At 53.0% G+C, this 16,433-nt stretch overlaps 1 protein-coding gene across 1 annotated transcript in view; it reads right to left on the bottom strand.

Annotated features, from left to right (window-relative positions):
• APOLTP (apolipoprotein lipid transfer particle homolog) overlaps window positions 1-16,433 on the bottom strand; it is a 137,885-nt gene that overhangs the window by 44,714 nt on the left and 76,738 nt on the right. Inside the window, exons 29-36 of the mRNA XM_081818880.1 lie at window positions 14,547-14,758; window positions 12,665-12,853; window positions 12,094-12,233; window positions 10,949-11,111; window positions 10,750-10,836; window positions 6,952-7,089; window positions 6,741-6,860; window positions 5,361-5,671 (exon numbers count right to left, since the gene is read on the bottom strand). Coding sequence (XP_081675006.1) covers window positions 5,361-5,671; window positions 6,741-6,860; window positions 6,952-7,089; window positions 10,750-10,836; window positions 10,949-11,111; window positions 12,094-12,233; window positions 12,665-12,853; window positions 14,547-14,758 — 1,360 coding nt within the window. The remainder of the gene's footprint in view (window positions 1-5,360; window positions 5,672-6,740; window positions 6,861-6,951; window positions 7,090-10,749; window positions 10,837-10,948; window positions 11,112-12,093; window positions 12,234-12,664; window positions 12,854-14,546; window positions 14,759-16,433) is intronic.

Genomic DNA, 16,433 nt, shown 5'->3' with positions numbered 1-16,433 from the left:
ACAGGTGATGGGGATTAAGGAGCGCACTTGTGATGAGCCCTGGGTTATGTGGAATTATTAAATCACTATGTTGTACACCTGAAACTAACATTACACTGAATTTTAACTGAAATTTAAATACAAACTTGGAAAAGAAAAAAAAAGATCCAGGAACTTGTAATAAAGCCTGATTAGGACACTAAGAGGTAGAATCTCTAAAAAGCGATAAATCAGCCAATCAATCTAGTGATAACTGATGAGGAAACAGACAAAATTTTCCATGTTTTCTAACCCCTACTACAAAGAAAAATGTTAAATAGCAATTATCCTCCTAACTCTTAGGAGAAAAACTAGCATCCTTTCTCTGTCCCTTAAAGTTGTAAATCTTGTCATGTCTTTATAATATGAACACCCCAGGAAATAACCAAAACATCGCCTGCAGAGACTGAAGAAAAAAGAGAGGGGGGAGGCTCTTTAAAATACAGACTGCTGGAAATAATAAGGAAAGCCACACTCTGTCTGTAGGAAAGGCAGGAGATGAGTAAGAAAGGTTTCAGAATGAGAATACATTTTGGTTAAGGGAAAAGAAAACAATTTTTTCCTGAAATGACACTGGTTGTTTAGAGAGAGGGAAGCTTAGGACAAAATCTAGATGAAAAAAGAAAGTTGTAGAAGTTTCGGGAAGGAGAATCTTCAGGAAAGAATTTTATGTGTGGTTAGGGCTAAGATAGAAGGAGTACGTTTGAAAAGTGCACCAGTGTAACATTAGAATTTGATTTATCCCTCTGTTAAAAAGACAAAGTTTTCTTGGATATTTGGTCTGCTATTGATTAAAAAAAAAAAAGTCAACAAATTTTTTTTTAATCTGCCCAGAAAAACAACGTTTCTACGTTTCACCTTTACCGGGCTGATAAGAAGCTCTCATTAGATTTTTAACCACGGCCCTTTTTTTTGAGTCTTTGGTAGTTGGCAGAGTTACTGTTTTACTTTGATGCTTTGGCAAAAAGCGTTCCTGCAAAAGTGCTCGTTTTCCAGGAAATTCATCGGAAGGCCTTTGACAAGTAGGAGTTTCTGGGAACAAAGATCAATTTGCCTTCATGTAGGAGGGACAAGGATAAACCTTCCAAGTGGTCCCCCAGGGCCACCTGCGTAGTGTCACACCATGTCACAGGATAGCAACGGCACCGATGAGTACCACCAGGTTTCTGGTCGTGGTTATGGAAAGGAGCTGAGTTGCAGTGCAGCCTTTTAGAACAGCATGCCCCACAGCAGGAGAAGACGCGGCTAAGCGGATCCCAGGGACCGTTCCCACTCTGCATCCTATATGGGCTAAGGGACACACTCCAAAAGCCCGAGTCAGACAGTGCCCAGACCATGCCTACTTGCAACAACGCGGTACCTTGACAGACAGCCCCTAGTGCGGAAGAACACTCCACTCGCCGCCCGGTGACTTAGGTCATCCTGAAGGACAGCCATTAACGGAGGCAGCAGAGCCCCGGCCGGTGCTGTCCTCTGGGCCGGAAGGAGACGGACCAATCCCTGAGCATGTGCGGTACCCTGATGGGTCCAACCCTCCACAGAGAGGCTCCAGCAGGGACCACAGTAGTCAATGGGCCGAGCCTCAAGCAGCATGGATGGTACGGCTCTGTGAGCCTGTTCCTGCTGATCCTTTTTTTTTTTTTTTAATGATTTCATTTTTCTTAAAGGTTTTATTTATTTATTTGCGAGAGAGCGAGAGAGTAAGAGAAAGAACATGGGTGGGGGGAGGGGCAGAGGGAGAAGCAGACTCCCCACTGAGCAGGGAGCCCAACATGGGACTTGATCCCATGACCCTGGGACTGTGACCTGAGTCGAAGGCAGAAGTTGAGCCACCCAGGATCCCCTTTAACAATTTTATTTTTAAGTAATCTCTACACCCAACGTGGGGCTCGAACTTACAACCCTGAGAGATCAAGAGTCATGTGCTCTACCGACTGGGCCAGCCAGGTGCCCCCTGACCCCACTGTTCTGTGCACAGACAGCTGAGAGCGGGGCAGCCTATAGAGGACTGACCCTGTGGCTGCTCCAGCAGGAGGCACAGGATGGCACGGGGACCGGGCACGCACTCTGGGGCAACGACATATGGAAGGACATACTCTGATGCCTAAGAGGTACAAACATCACCGTTTACCACGTAGATGCACACACAGCACACACCCCAGCCGGAAATCAACAGGGTAATGAGTTGGCCTGCGTCCACCTCCTGGAAGATGTGCCAACAGAAGACATCGCCACCTGGCTCGCTGAGAAGATGAGACATCCAGAACAACAGTCCTGGTGGGCCACTGCTAAGAACTGGGGGTCTACCACTGTGTTACAAAGACATCACAACCACCTGCCAACAACGCCCAACCTGTGCTGGGAATGACCGTGACCTTTGCCAAGAGACACTGGACAGGTAGCAAGGGGGCAGGTCGACTGCATGGGTCCCTTGCCTCTCTCTGGAGGCTGCCGTTCTGCTCGGATGCGTGTGGACACTGATGCAGGACGCCTGCAAGCTCGCCCCAGTAAGCATGCTACCCAGTGAGGCCACCATCGGTGGCCTAGAACAGCTGTGCGCAGCTCGCGGGGCGCCCACTGACAGCCACCAAGGCCCCCGCTTTGCAGGACGTGAAGTGCAGGAGGGAGCCGAAGCTCAAGACACCCACTGGCATTTCCCCGTACCATCCCCTCCCGCTGCAGCTGGACTGGTGCAGGGCACGGATGCACTGTGGCAACAGATGTGATGACAAACCCATCCACCGGCCCTTTGGACAAGCCACCGGTCAACAGCTCTGTGGACATTAAATGACCACGTACATTTCAACCGTCCCAGGGCCTATACCCTCCTCACTCACGGACCTGACTTAGAATACAAGCAGACACAGCATGCAGGAAGGATGTTCTCTGCTGCAGGTGGGGACACAAGGTAACCTTTAATGCCCCCGACACAAGATCTACCTCCACGGGGAGATATAATTAAATGACCCTGGAAATGGCAGACAAGTCCACCGTGGTTTGGAGTTTGGGTCCCATGGGAGAAGGGACAGAAGGAGACCTATCCACCACCCATTTCTCCACCCCATTCCACCAAAAACAATGGAGGCACACAACCCGGGCCTCATATAAAAAGGGACGCTATCCTAATTGCCTCATGAGGCATCGTTAGACAGAGGTTCACCCCACTGCGTACCAGAGCGGGGACGAGTTGTGTTGGCAAACATAACCTCAGCCAGGGGTGGTGGCATCTCACGCGTTCAGTTAGACAATCATGACTTGCCTTTTCTGGTGCCTACTCAACAGCGTACTTCTCCCCCTTAGATTGTGCAGGGGAACCTGTTCGCTGATTGGGCAAACCTTGGCTCCTATACAGAATAAGACCGCCTGCTGGGTGGGTCGTGAACCCCCGCAATCAGCAACTGCGGGCCTTGCCTGGTGAATCCAAACTGCCAATCTCAGCCCTTGGAAACGCCTCTACGCTTAGGAAAACCCCTCTTTGCCCATCTCTGGCCTGACACGTGTTCCCAGGGTGTATGGGCTCCCCCTCCTGGGAAGACACAAAGAAGAAAGTTTTCCAACTGATACAGGAGCAGATAAATAAGACTCTGCCAATGGGTTATACTATTTGGGATGGCCTGGTACGGTTCTAGGTACAAATTATGCAAGTGGCCCCATTGCGCAGACAACAGGACCACAAATGCTATAGGTCATGACATCGGGTAGATACCCACACAACGATGCGATCACACCGTACTCATGACCACTGGTATCTGGCTAGGGAGACAACACGCATCCGTTCCCACAGGTGCTTTCCCCTCTCCCTGGGAATGTACAGATGCTGTGCTCCCTCTATATTCCCATCAGGCAGGATATGTAGAAAAAACATGTTCGGCGTTCAAGGTCAGCGGCTCTAGGGGCAGCCAACCGGGTGCACCTCCTTGATAACAAAGAATGCCCGGATAACAGGCCTTGATCTCCTTGGAGCGCTGGCCGTGCGAGGAGGGGAAGGACTACACATAGTTGCCAGGCGAGTTGCTACCGTATCAAAGCTTGCTGCCTGTGGCTCCAGCAGCGGATGCTTTGCGGGGGGCTACAAGACGGGGGGCAGAGGCTGACAAGGCTGAGCTCCCCAGCCCCACTTCACCCACAGAGCTAAGGTGAACAAAGGGTCCTGCTGTTTTAAAAAGTAATGATAGGGGCATCTGGGTGGCTCAGTCCGTGAAGCATCTGCCTTCAGCTCAAGTCATGATCCCGGGCTCCTGGGATGGAGTCCTGCTTGGGGCTCCCTGCTCAGCGGGAAGCCTGCTTCTCCCTCTGCCTCTGCCCCTCCCCCTGCTTGTGCGCTCGCTCTCTCTAAAACAAATATATAAACAAAATCTTTTTTTAAAAAAGTGATGATAAAGTCTGAGCCCTTGAGATGACCCAGCATCCAGGTTTTCAGTACATCTGCCCTGTGATGAGCACAGCCAGGGGCATCAGGCTCCCATCCGGGATCCTCCACCTACACGCTCAGTAACTATGTACAAGTCATGTCACCACTCTCTGTGTCAGATTCTCATCTGCAGAATGCTACCAGAGCAGTGTCAAGGGGCATCCACGAGATGAGCCACGTAAAGTGTTGCGAACAGAGCCTGGCACGTGGTCAACACTCCAGAGGCATCAGCTCCTAACACCATCGATTAGAGTGATGGCACACCCTCAGATCTGGGATGCCAGGGGCCCTGAGATGCACCGTGATTTTATGGACACCCCCCGCCCCCGCCATGAAAGTGAAAAAGCTGGTAACAAAACAACGAACCGGTGGGAATTTGAAGACACATCCTGATTTCAGAGCTGTTGACCGGTGAAAACAGGTGCCTCTGAGGAGGACCAGTTTCCATAATCGAAAGCTCTTCTCAGGCTCCTTTAGAGTTCCCGAAGCCACCAGCACATGGCTGAGCACATGGCAGGCATTTAAAAATTGCTGTCAAGTTCTGGGCCTCATCCCAGGTGGGACTACCCGTCTATGCCTCCAAGTCCCCAGTCCGCTAATTCCTGTGTACAGCACACGAGGCTTGTTCGGTGAAGCAGCTAACATGTGGGGTTTTCTAAGCACCCAGCGCTGGGGCAGCAGAGCACAGCCCTCCTGCCTGGCCCCCCTTTCCTGCCCTTTATTTCCTTGTAGAGTTAAACCCTTCAGTGTTTCCACCCCACACTGGGCAAAACACTCCGAGGTCAAAAAAGGATCAGACGGCTTCTCCCAAATACAGAAGAGGGTTGAGAGGACAATTCTGCCTCTCTCCGTTTTCAAGGGTGAACTGTGATCCTTCTATCCCCTCCCCCCTATCCAGGGAGCTCAAACCCCTTCTGGCCTGGACAATCACTTCCAAATGATGGATTTGGAAACCTCCCTGCCATCTGTTCTTGATTCTTGGGCTGGCTGTCTGGCTAAGCCCAACATCCTGGTGTGGCCTCCCCTACTCCACACCCGGGCCTCCATCCTCCCTTCCTTCCGCCCCATCTCCCAGCAAGTTGTCTGCTCCGCTCGGAGACAGCACTTGGCAGGCAACTTGAGGTCATCCCAGAGGGACCACGTCTGTACCTGTAAGTCTGGAGGAAATGTTGGTCTGTGGGGATGTCTGAGCTGGAGGAGGAACGCCAAGTGGGAGTCAGATCTGTTCAGCTGGACCGAGACCTGTTGACAGGGTGGGGGGTGGAGGAGGAGGGTCAGAGGGAGCAGAGGAGGGAGATGCAGAACTCCAGAAGGTAGCTGGCTGGGCACTCGAAGAGCAACAGGTCATCCCAGAGTATGCCCACAGCCCAAGCCAAGAGCACATGCCAGAAACCGCCTTCTGTGATGCTTCTTAGCCCCAATCTTACTCAGGCTGCGTTACTTGGAAGCGTGAGAAGTGAGGCCCCAGACATGGAGCTGGGAAGATAACTCTGGGACCTCGGTGCCCCTGTGTCCCCTGCCACGGCGTCTGCTCCTGTCTCCCATGTTCACGGCTGCATTCTATTTGACCCTGACCATGAAGCGGACACTCGACTACTAGCTTTATAACTGTCACCTCATTTAATCCCCACCCCAGCTCTCACAGGCTGGTATCACTATCCCCATTTCACAGCAAGAAAACCGATATTCAGTGGGGTTGAATAATTTACCCAAGGTCGCACAGTCAATCAGCAGTGGAGCTAAGATTTGGACTTGAAAGCTCCCTGGAGATGGAGACAGAGAAACCATCGCCCAGGCAACCCGAGTACATAGTGCAGAGCCCGGCATGTGGCAGAGACACAATCCGTGTATGGAACGAGCAAATATATACCTATAGCAGCTCTACTATATATGGTCACCAAGCTGCATTTTCTTTCCCTCCTGGACACACTGCTAAGACTACATTTCCCAGCCCCCCTTGCAGCTGGGTAGGGTCATGTAATGAGTTCTGGCCAATGGAATGTGAGCAGGAGTGGCCTGCCCCCCCCTTAAGGGGCCGGCCCAAGAAAACCTCCTGCATGATTCCCACTGTCCCCGTCCCCCTGTACAAATGGCAGCAAAGCCACAGAACCGCACTGCACTGTGACAGGACTGGGCAGTAAACCTTCACAGGCAAGCAGGCTTTTATTACAACAGCCAATGCATCCTGAGTCATCCCACGCTCACTGCCAAGGCCACCCCGCCCCCTCTTCAGCCACCGCACAGAGACACCAGCCCTCTGACCCGAACACCTCCCCTCCCTCAGCGAGGAGGCGGAGCTGAGCCATCTGACCTGGGATGTGACGTTGTGGTTGATGGTGGCCCTTGTGTCCAGGCTGCAGTCAAATGCTCCCCGGGGACCCCGTCTGAAGACGACGTCCCCATCCAAACGCAGGGCCTGGGGGAGCCTCAGCTGGAAAGAAACAGTACCACTTACTCTCTCCAACAGCTGAGGTCCACTCAGAGGCTGCAAACCAGTGTTCGCCCAACCTGGGGACAGGTACCTGGGAGGCGTGAGCTGCGTCCAGGGCCAGGCTGTGCCAGATTTCCCCACGCTGAGATTGGTCACGGTGCAGACCCTTTAAGTGCAGCACGACTTTCTGGTTGACTTTCAAAGTGGCCTCGACCTCCCTGTTCTGAGCCTGGGTGAGCAAGAACCAGTGGCACTGAGAGAGAGGACTTCCCATCTCCAAGTACCTGCAGAAGTCAGCCTTAGAATCCACCAGGTAGAAGAAAACGGCCCCAAGATGGATGGGTTAAAGCTGTCCACACTATCCACACACAGGGCAGGAAGTGGGGACAGGTGCACGTGGGTCTTTCAAACAGGGATGCTAAAGTAGGGTTAATGGCATGGGCTTGAGGGGTCAAATCTGAGGACCTGTCTCACTCCAAGGGAGTGCCCTGGTATTAGTCTGTTTTGTTCAATGCGGTATGTCTCATACTTAACACAGGTCTTGGCACATGGCAACTGTTCAATAAATACCTGGAAGGGTGCAGAATCACTCGTGATCGCCTGCAACCCCAAGGCCAAAGCCAGGCTGAAGTGAAAGAATGTTGAATTCATAGTGTGGCAGGAAGGATAATACCCTCCCTCCCAAAGATGCCCACGTCTCGATCCCTGGAACCTATAAATACGTTACCTTACATGGCAAAAGGGACTTTGCAGTTAAGAATCTTCAGATGGGAAGATTATCCTGGATCAGCTGGTGGGCCCAAGGTAATGATAAGCGTTCTTTTAAGAGGGAGGCAGAAGGGTCAGAGAGAGAGAGAAGATGCTACTCCTGCTGGGTTTGAAGATGGAGAAAGGGACCATGACCCAAGAGAACGGGTGGCTTTTAGTAGCTAGAAAAGGCAAGGAAATGGATTCTCTCCTGGAGTCTCCCAAAGGAGTGTAACTCTGGCAACACCTGATTTTAGCCAAGTGAAACCCATTTTGGATTTCTTATCTCCAGATCACGTAAGGTGAGTTGCATTGTCTTAAGCCACCAAGTTCATGGTACTGTGATATAACAGCCACAAGACACTAACACACACGGTTCATCACGTATTCTCTCAGCAACTCCCCCACATGCCAAGCCCACGGGAGCAGGGTACACCATCTGTTCCGACCTGTGCTGATGGGGACGTTAAAAATGTCTTGCTGCGGAATTTTATCGTCGGTGTACAACTTTAGAAGAATCCGTGGCTTTATTTTAGAAACAAGATGGAAGAGGAATAAATAAAAGCCCAAGAGGAGAAAAATAAATGTGTGTCATTAAACAAAGACAGGGTTTTTTGAAAGAACAGAGAGCCAAATTCAACTCCGTTGACTTGGGGTCAAGGGTCCCCGTTGACTTGGTTCTCGCCTCTTGTCCGCAGGTGGGATTTTGGGTCCCGTGTGTCCAATCTTCTGATTTCTTTTTAATTAGAAGCAGAAATCTGGGTTTTACCCCGAATCTTCTGATTTTAAATGTGGACAATGTTTTTAAAAATGTGAAGTGCGAAGCAGGCCAAACAAAACACATCTGCAGGCTGGACCTGGCCCATGGCGCCATTCTGCAATCTCCGGTTTGAAAAAAAACACTCAACACCATGGGGAGGTTTTTCTGCAGGTGCGTTGGGCTGCCATTCTGTCCTTTGTTTCGTCTCAGGAGCTCCAAGGACTCTGGCTACCAAGCTCTGGGAGCCATCCACAGCCCTGTTTAACTGGTGGGGCAGATGGGGACCCTCGAAGAAGAGGTCTCAGTGCTCAACAGCTGGCCCCCCTTCACCCTCCTTCAGCAGACCTTTGTATCTCCCACCAGGGAGAAACCCCCACTAACTTCTTCGTCCAGGGCCTGACACATAGTAGGTGCTCAAATAACGCTTGCTGGAGAATGGGGTTACCTCCCGGGGCTTTTACTCCTCCAGGGATCCAGAAGGAGTCCGGGATGAGGGCCGAGTGGGTGCGTGTCAAGTACCTGAGGACGATTATTACTTTATGTTTCAGTCCCCATAACCACGGCCTAAGAGATGGGTACTGTTGTCTCTATTTTATAGACGAGGAAACGGGGGCCCAGAGCTGTGGAATCATTCACTATGGGCATGTGGGCAAAAATGAATTTCAGTCGCAGGAAGACTAATGCCAACACCTTCTAAGCCAGGGGTCCGAGAGCTGCGGCCAGGGAGCCAGACCTGCCTCGTGTTTGTAAATAAGGTTGCAGTTCGGGCTGCTCTCGCAGAAGTCTCATAAACGGAGTGGTTTAAACAACCGAAATTTATTCCTCATGGTTCTGGAGGCTGGAAGTCCGAGACCAGGGTGCCAGCATGGTTGGGTTCTGGAGAAGGCCCTCTTCCTGGCTGGCAGGCGGCTCTCTCCTTCCTGCGCCCTCGCCAGGTGGACAGAAATCTCATCGTGGGGGCTCCAGCCTCATGACCTAACCACCTCCCAGAGACCCTGCCTCCCTATACCTTCACATTGGGCTTCAACATATGAATCTGGCAGCGGCGGTGGGGGCACACAAGCATTCAGTCCTTAGCTAAAGTTTTATCAGAAGACAGTCAGGCCCCTTCACGTGTGTTTTCTAGAATGCGTCTGTGCTACCAAGGCACGGATGAGTACTTGCAACAGAGACCTCATGGCCCCCAGAGGCAAAAATCGTTACTATCTGCTCCTTCTCGGAAAAAGGTTGTCGCCTGTTGCACAACAGACTCTCAATAACTCGGGGGTGACAACGATTCAATGAGCGCGGATGATGATGCGCCAGGCCCTGCAGCTCCGATGGTAAACAGAGGCGTACCTTGGAGATATCACGGGTTCGGTTCCAGACCGCCCCGGAAACCAGTGAGCAAGTCTGGCAACAAGCGAGTCAGATGGAATTCTTGCTTTCCCAGTGCGCATACCAGTTATGTTTACACTGTCGTCAAAGCAGTAGCATTACGACTGAAGAAAAGAAGTACATACCTTCATCTAAAGAATCCTCATTGCAAAAAAATGCTAACCGTCGTCTGAGCTTTCAGCCAGTTGTAATCACAGATCACCATAACCAATGGGATAATAATGAAAAAGTGAAATATTGCCCAAGTCACCAAAATGGAACACGGAGACAGAGTGAGCAAATGCTGTTGGAAAAATGGTACCAACAGCCTTGCTGGATGCAGGGTTGCCACAAGCCTTCAATTTGTATTAAAAAAAATGCAATATCTGCAAAGTGTAATGAAATAAAGTGCCATGACGTGAGGTATGCAGACACAGTATCAATCACGGATCTTATGGACTAGCAGGGGGAACAGTGATTGGTCAGAGAATCACGTCAAAATAGGACTGAGATTTGCGGGAAGTGCTAGAAACAGAAGTGTGGGGTGTGCAGGACACGTAACCAGGGGATGGGAGGTGGTCTGGGGGCCACGAAAAGCTTCCTGGAAGAGAGGACGCGTGAGCTGAACCCTCAGCAGTGAGTACAAGGGAAGGAGGCAAAGCTGAAGGAGGGACAGCTCCGGGCACAGAACACACAAAGGTCCTGGGGCAGGAAAGAGCTGGGTGAGGAACCAAAAGGAGGCTGAGTGAAAGGTGGCAGCAGAAGGGACAGAGTGGTCTCAGGTGGCCTGCAGGGTCAGTAAGACCAGAGGGGCACGGCCAGGGTCTTCATCCAGAGAGAAGGAGTGGCATGATTCTGCCGGCATACTGGAAAGCCCCCTCTAGCCGTCAGGTAGGCTAGAACAGTGGGGACAGAGTGGAACAGAAAACCCAGGCCAGAGAGCATTCTGCTCGTCCAGTTCAGAGGAGATGGCAGCTTGGATCGGGGACCACTGGGGTGCCCAGTCCCCGGGCTCTGCTCACTTACGGCGTGCTGGCTCCAAGCAACGGCGCACCCCTCCACGTTCCTGGGGATGGCCTTGCCGTCGTATGGGTGGGTCAGGCCTGCGCAGACCTGGGAGGGAAGGGCACACACGCGCACACACATACAGAGATGGGTCAGCGGCAGACGGGGGCCTCCCCCTGCTCCCAGGCCCCTCCCCAGCTGCGCCCCGGAGCCCACTCACGTAGGGGTGTCCGGCCTGGTAGCCCAGGACTACGGTCTGCAGGGTCTCCTCTTGGCCGTTCAGGACGAGCCTAGTTTCCAGGGAGCATCGCTGGTGTTGCCTATCCGCTGTGAAGCTCTCCTGCAGGAGGAGGCTCTGCGGGATGGGCAGAGGCAAGGTGTGCCTGGCATGGAGAGGGGAGAGTGGGCCAAAGGCATTAAAGCTTCTGGCAGGGTCAGGGGACAACTGGGCCCCAGGAGCTCAGACTGGGCCTGTCACAAGCTTGCAGGGTTAAGACCGTCACAGGGAGGAGAACATCAGGACACACATCAGCCCTGCGTCTCGCCAATCTACGTCCATTCACCATGTCGCCATGCCCTCGTGAAAACCCAGTGACCTGGGCACGGCGGGGGTCATCACCAGCCCCTGGCAACAGAGACCCAAGGACAGGCAGCAGCTGGGGTCTGTTGCCTTGGGCACTGACTTCTCTGTGCCTCAGTTTTCCCATCTGGGAAATGGGGGCTCAAATACTAGCCCCCGACCCCAATCCCAACCACGGTTGGGATCATAGGAGATAATGTCTGTGCAGTGAATGCAAGCTCCCTGAGGGCAGGAGTTCTGTCCTTTTTATTCCCTGTTTTCCCAGAAAAGTGCATCACGGCACATAGGAGGTGCTCAATGAACATAAATGAAATGAACGAAGGAACGAGGTCTGTGCAGATAACAGCCCCTGTTACGTCGTGGTTATTGCTGTTTTTATAGAAGATGACTAAGGCCAGGCAGCTGGTCTGGACACAGGCTGGAGCTGAGGCTAGGTCTGCTGATTCCTCCACCCACCCACCCCCTTACACCCCCAGACCACAAGAACAACCTTTCCAACCAGCTGTGCCTCTAGGAACTAGAAAGATTCCCCAGAGCAGCTTTCAGGCTGGGGTGAGGACAGACCTCTGCTCCCAGATTTCTTAGCAACCTCATGGAAGGGGGCTAGCTGTGCAGGGACTTCTGAGGGAGGCAGGCGGATTGTCTCTGAGCTCTGGGCTCCGCCTGGGCCCCGTGGAGCAGCGTGGGCCTCCCAGGTAGCACAGCTTACCCTGCCCCCCCAGGACCCTCCATGCTGCAGACCCTCCTGGCAGATGCTGCACATAAGGGGAAGGGGCCGCACGGACCTGAGGAGGAAGGTCCCCCGCTTCTGGTACCAGCTCCTGTCCCGCATCACCTCCTCCAGCTTGCCCTCCAACTCCAGGCCCCGAGGCTGGCCCCTGGTGCTGGTCACCAGGGCCGTCAGCGACACGTGGGTCTTCTGGGGCTGTAACAAGGACCGGACTGATGGAGAGGGATGCCCCAGCGGGGGCCTGGCTCCTTAAACATGGTGCCCGGGGGTCCAAGGGGCAGCTCCCCCTGCCCGCCCATCACCTCGGGAGTGACCACCTGAGAAGGGGTTGTTGAACAGGACCGCAGCCTCACCCCAGAGCAGACTCCAAGATCGCATGGGCGCACCGCCATGCCTGGACCTCCCCAGGTGCCCAGTGGGGAATGGTCTCGGGCTTCTGGCTCCATGAGGCGGAGCTTTGCTCCAGGGTCTGCGCTAATACGGCTGGGGCCCATTTTACAGATAAAGAAACTAAGCTCAGGAAGGCCCAAGGTCATAGGCTGAGCACTAAATGCTTTCCCATCCCAGGTGAGGGATTTGGGGGTCTCTCAACAGCAGAGCCTCCAGCATGGGCCGCCTGGACCCACCTGCTCCATGTGCCTGTAGGCGGCCGTTAGGTTCATCTCCTGCAGGGGGCCCTTCAACCAGCAGTGAAGTATCTTAAGGTCCTGGCTGTTCTCTGCATGGATCTCGCTCCACACTGCAGCACTCCAGGCTGATTCTACTTCACTCCGGCTGCGGAAGAGGCTCTGGGCCAACGTTGTCACCGTGGATACCTACGGCGAGGCAGGGGAGGGCGACCAAAGCCTTTGCACACCCTATGCCCTCCCCCTGGGATGCCCTTTCTCCCCATTCCCCCTTGGGGAACTCCTACTCATCCTTCAAAACCCCTCCGACACCATCTCTGTGAGGCCTTTCCCGACGGGTCCAGGCAGAAATTGCTGTTCCCTACAGGGTCTTGAGGAAAGAGGACAAACTTCCCTCCATCCCTCAGCCCTGAGCAGAGAGGGAATCTGAAGTATCGGTTATGAGAGAAGATAACTCCCTTCCCCCTCTCTCCTCTTCGGCTCGGAAAGGGAGTAATGATCTCACTGGGCCACTATTATTAGCAGGCAGGGTCTCCGTGTCCCGAGGGGCATGCACCCACAGGTGGCCTTCTCTTCCTGCACCATTGCTATGGTCTTCAGAGCCCTGGGAAGAGCTGGGGGAGTCTCTGAGGTCGACAAGTGGTGCCCGAACAGGGACCTGAAGCCCCCGCCGAGGAGTGATCGGGGACCTGGGGCGGCAAAGGAACCGGGGAGGTAGAGCACCACAGCTCTGTGCAGGGCTGTGCACCCCAGCCCACTGCCCCTGGCACAAGCCCCGTCAGGAATAGCACGGTGCCGTACCCCTAGGCCACGCCCCCTGTTCCCACGGCTCAGGGCCTCCCAAGCGGAGGTGATGGGGTCAAAATGGGGTTTAGGCATGACTGAGGCCCCTGCCACATACTAGAACTCCATAACACCTTGTCCCATAGGTCACTGACCTTGGGTCTCCCCCCAGAACCTACAGGACCCCCATCGCCAGCTTACCGTTTCAGGGAAGGGCCCCTCCTCCTACCCAGCTGTTTGGGCCAAAACCTTGGGGCCATTCAGGTCTTGTCTTGCGCTCCCTCCCACTGCCCATCCACCAGCAAATCTGTCAGCAAATCTATCGGTTCCACCTGCAAACTAGTTCCAGAATCTAGACACCCACTACACCTGCTACCATCTCTCCTGCCAAACACCCGCCCCCCCGCCCCGCCCGGGACAGGCCACTGTCGGGCCCCTGGCTGGGGTGTCTGCAGGAGCTGGTTGGCTGACCCCACCCTGCTACCACTCAGCCCCTGCCTCAGAGGGACTCTGCTGTCCCGAGGTGGGCCCACAGAGCTGCCTCTTTCTGGGTCCAAGTCAGGCCCGGACCTCCTGCTGTGTCCCACTTGTCATCCTAACACGGGAAGAGGCTATGTGCCAGGCTCCCTCGGGGGACACCTGGGGCATCTTTCACAGGTTGGTTTTCTTCCCAACTGTTAGGCTTCAGAGATCAAACGGGTGCAAAGAAGCATACTCAATTACACACAGCAGCTGGTATGAAATGGACCTACGACCTTGAAGTTTTCATTCTGGTTTTTGGCAAAGGCCTGATGTCTACTTGTTTCCGAGTACCCCTTCAACCTGCTTTCATGTTTTAACCTATCAGCGGCTAAGCAAGACTACGGGAAACTGAGATGGAGGGGGTGGGGCGGTCCACTCTCCCAAATTCACTTGGCAACTAATTCTGAAGACTATAAATGCTGGGCCATCCAAACTGCCCACATCTGTGACCTGGTATCAGGCCTGGGTGCTGTTCTCCCTCTGCATGCAAGAAGTTCTGAATGGCAGGGAACCAGGTTCCTGGGCCGTGAGTCCAATGGCAGGGAGGGAAGCAGAGGACGTAACCGAGCATGCGCACCCGGAGGTAAGTGGTAGCCGGGGTGTAGATGTGGATCTTGCCCTCCCTGTCAAGGCCCTGTTTCCTGTAGGCCACGTTCATCACCAGGTTCTTGAGGGTCCAGGCCTTGCCCAGTGTCAGCTCCAGGACAGCCTGGAACATGGGTCGGCGTGACCAGTCCAGCCTGTGAGCCACGGAGACCATCAGCCATGGACTATCCATGTTCAAGGCTCCTGCAAGAGGTAGAGAGGGAGAAGCAGGTACGACCAATATGAAAAGAGCTACTGGCAGATACCAAGAGGTCCCCATAGCCTCATCACAGCCCCTGTGGGCATGTCTCAGAACTGAGGATGACTGGGATGGGACAGGAGGGAACTTTACCGAACGCTGTTCATGTTCTGAATCTTGACAGGGGCGACACCGGTGTGCGCACCTGTCAAAACTCATTAAATGGTACCCTGGAGTGCATTCCACTCTAGTTAAGGCGTGAAATGTACAGAGGTCTACCGCTTACTTCGACCTGCACCAACAAATAACACGGATGGTAAGGGGGTAGATATGTGGGGGTAAAATGTTAACGGCGGAATCTTGGGCTGAAAGTATGTTGGTGTTAACGATAAAATCCATTGCACTTTTCTGTAGGTTTGACAAGTTTTCATAGAGACATGTTGGGCAAAAAAAATGCATGAAGAAGTTGGAGAGACGGCACAGGCATGTGGTAATAAAGGTAATAAAGAACATGGCCTTTACTTTCCAAGCTGTAACCTCTTTAAGCCTGTGCTGCCATCATCTATGAAATGGGTACTGTAAGACTGCTCACTGGGTACTGGGACAGAGGAAGCACTCATTAAGAAGAGTAAATACTGGGGCGCTTGGGTGGCTCAGTGGGTTAAGCATCTGCCTTCAGCTCAGGTCATGATCCCAGGGTCCTGGGATCGAGCCCCGCATCGGGCTCCCTGCTCCACGGGGAGTCTGCTTCTCCCTCTCCCTCTGCCTTCTCCCTCCTGCTCATGTGCTCTCTCTCCCTCTCAAATAAATAAATAAAATCTTTAAAAAAAAAAAAAAAAAGGAAGAGCCATCACTCTCACCACCATCATCAAAAAGGTGACATTCAATATAACCTTTTGCCTGTCCATGATTCACTGAAAGCAGGTCTCGTATTTTGTCATGAATAGCCTAATCCATTCAAGGACTAATTCAGCCAGTATTGCTCGGGACACTGGGGATGCGCAGTAAACAAGCAGGCACAGCTCCTGCCATCATGGAACTAGCAGTCCAGAGGCAGTGGATGGCAGGAGGGACAGATCTTGAACAAATAAACATATAACGAGACCTAAGTAAAAAATGCTGAGTGCCATGGAGGAAAATAAAGGGGGGGGTTGATGAGGATCGGCCCAGGACAGCCAAGGTTCCCATGAGAAAGTGACAATTGAGCAGAGACCTAAATGAAAAGCAGTGGGAGTCTGTCAAAGGGGAGGACGACCTCCCACCTGCTGGAGATTTACTGTCTGGGCAAACTGAGGCAGAGAAGCCTGGATGTAGGGAAACGAGACACAATGAGGACAGAGGGTGAGCTGCCCATGTGAGAACAGGGAGATGCTGAAGAGAATAGCCCAGGGCCCTGCCCCGCTGCACACGTCCCACAGGCATGGGAAAACTGCTCCATGAAAGAACAGAATGAAAAAGAAAGATCCACAGATACAAACCCCAGGGCTCCCCGTTCAACTGCTCGACAGAGAAGCCCATCAAAGTGTACCCCCAAACACATGTAGAGCTTCTTCCAAATAAGCTCTGAGTGGCCAGTCCTTAAACACAGCACATACCTAAGTCTTGTCTGACATTTGAGGCAATTCAGAAAAAAAGTTAAGAGAAACTCAAGGAGAACAGATCAAAGTCCCCCAGTTCTGT

The sequence above is a fragment of the Leptonychotes weddellii genome, chromosome 5 (genome assembly GCF_054177405.1).
Source record: "Leptonychotes weddellii isolate Sample4059 chromosome 5, ASM5417740v2, whole genome shotgun sequence".
In the NCBI taxonomy this organism is placed as follows: Eukaryota; Metazoa; Chordata; class Mammalia; order Carnivora; family Phocidae; genus Leptonychotes; species Leptonychotes weddellii.
The sequence above is the reverse complement of the archived record's forward strand: the minus strand, read 5'-3'. Positions and strand labels throughout refer to the sequence as shown.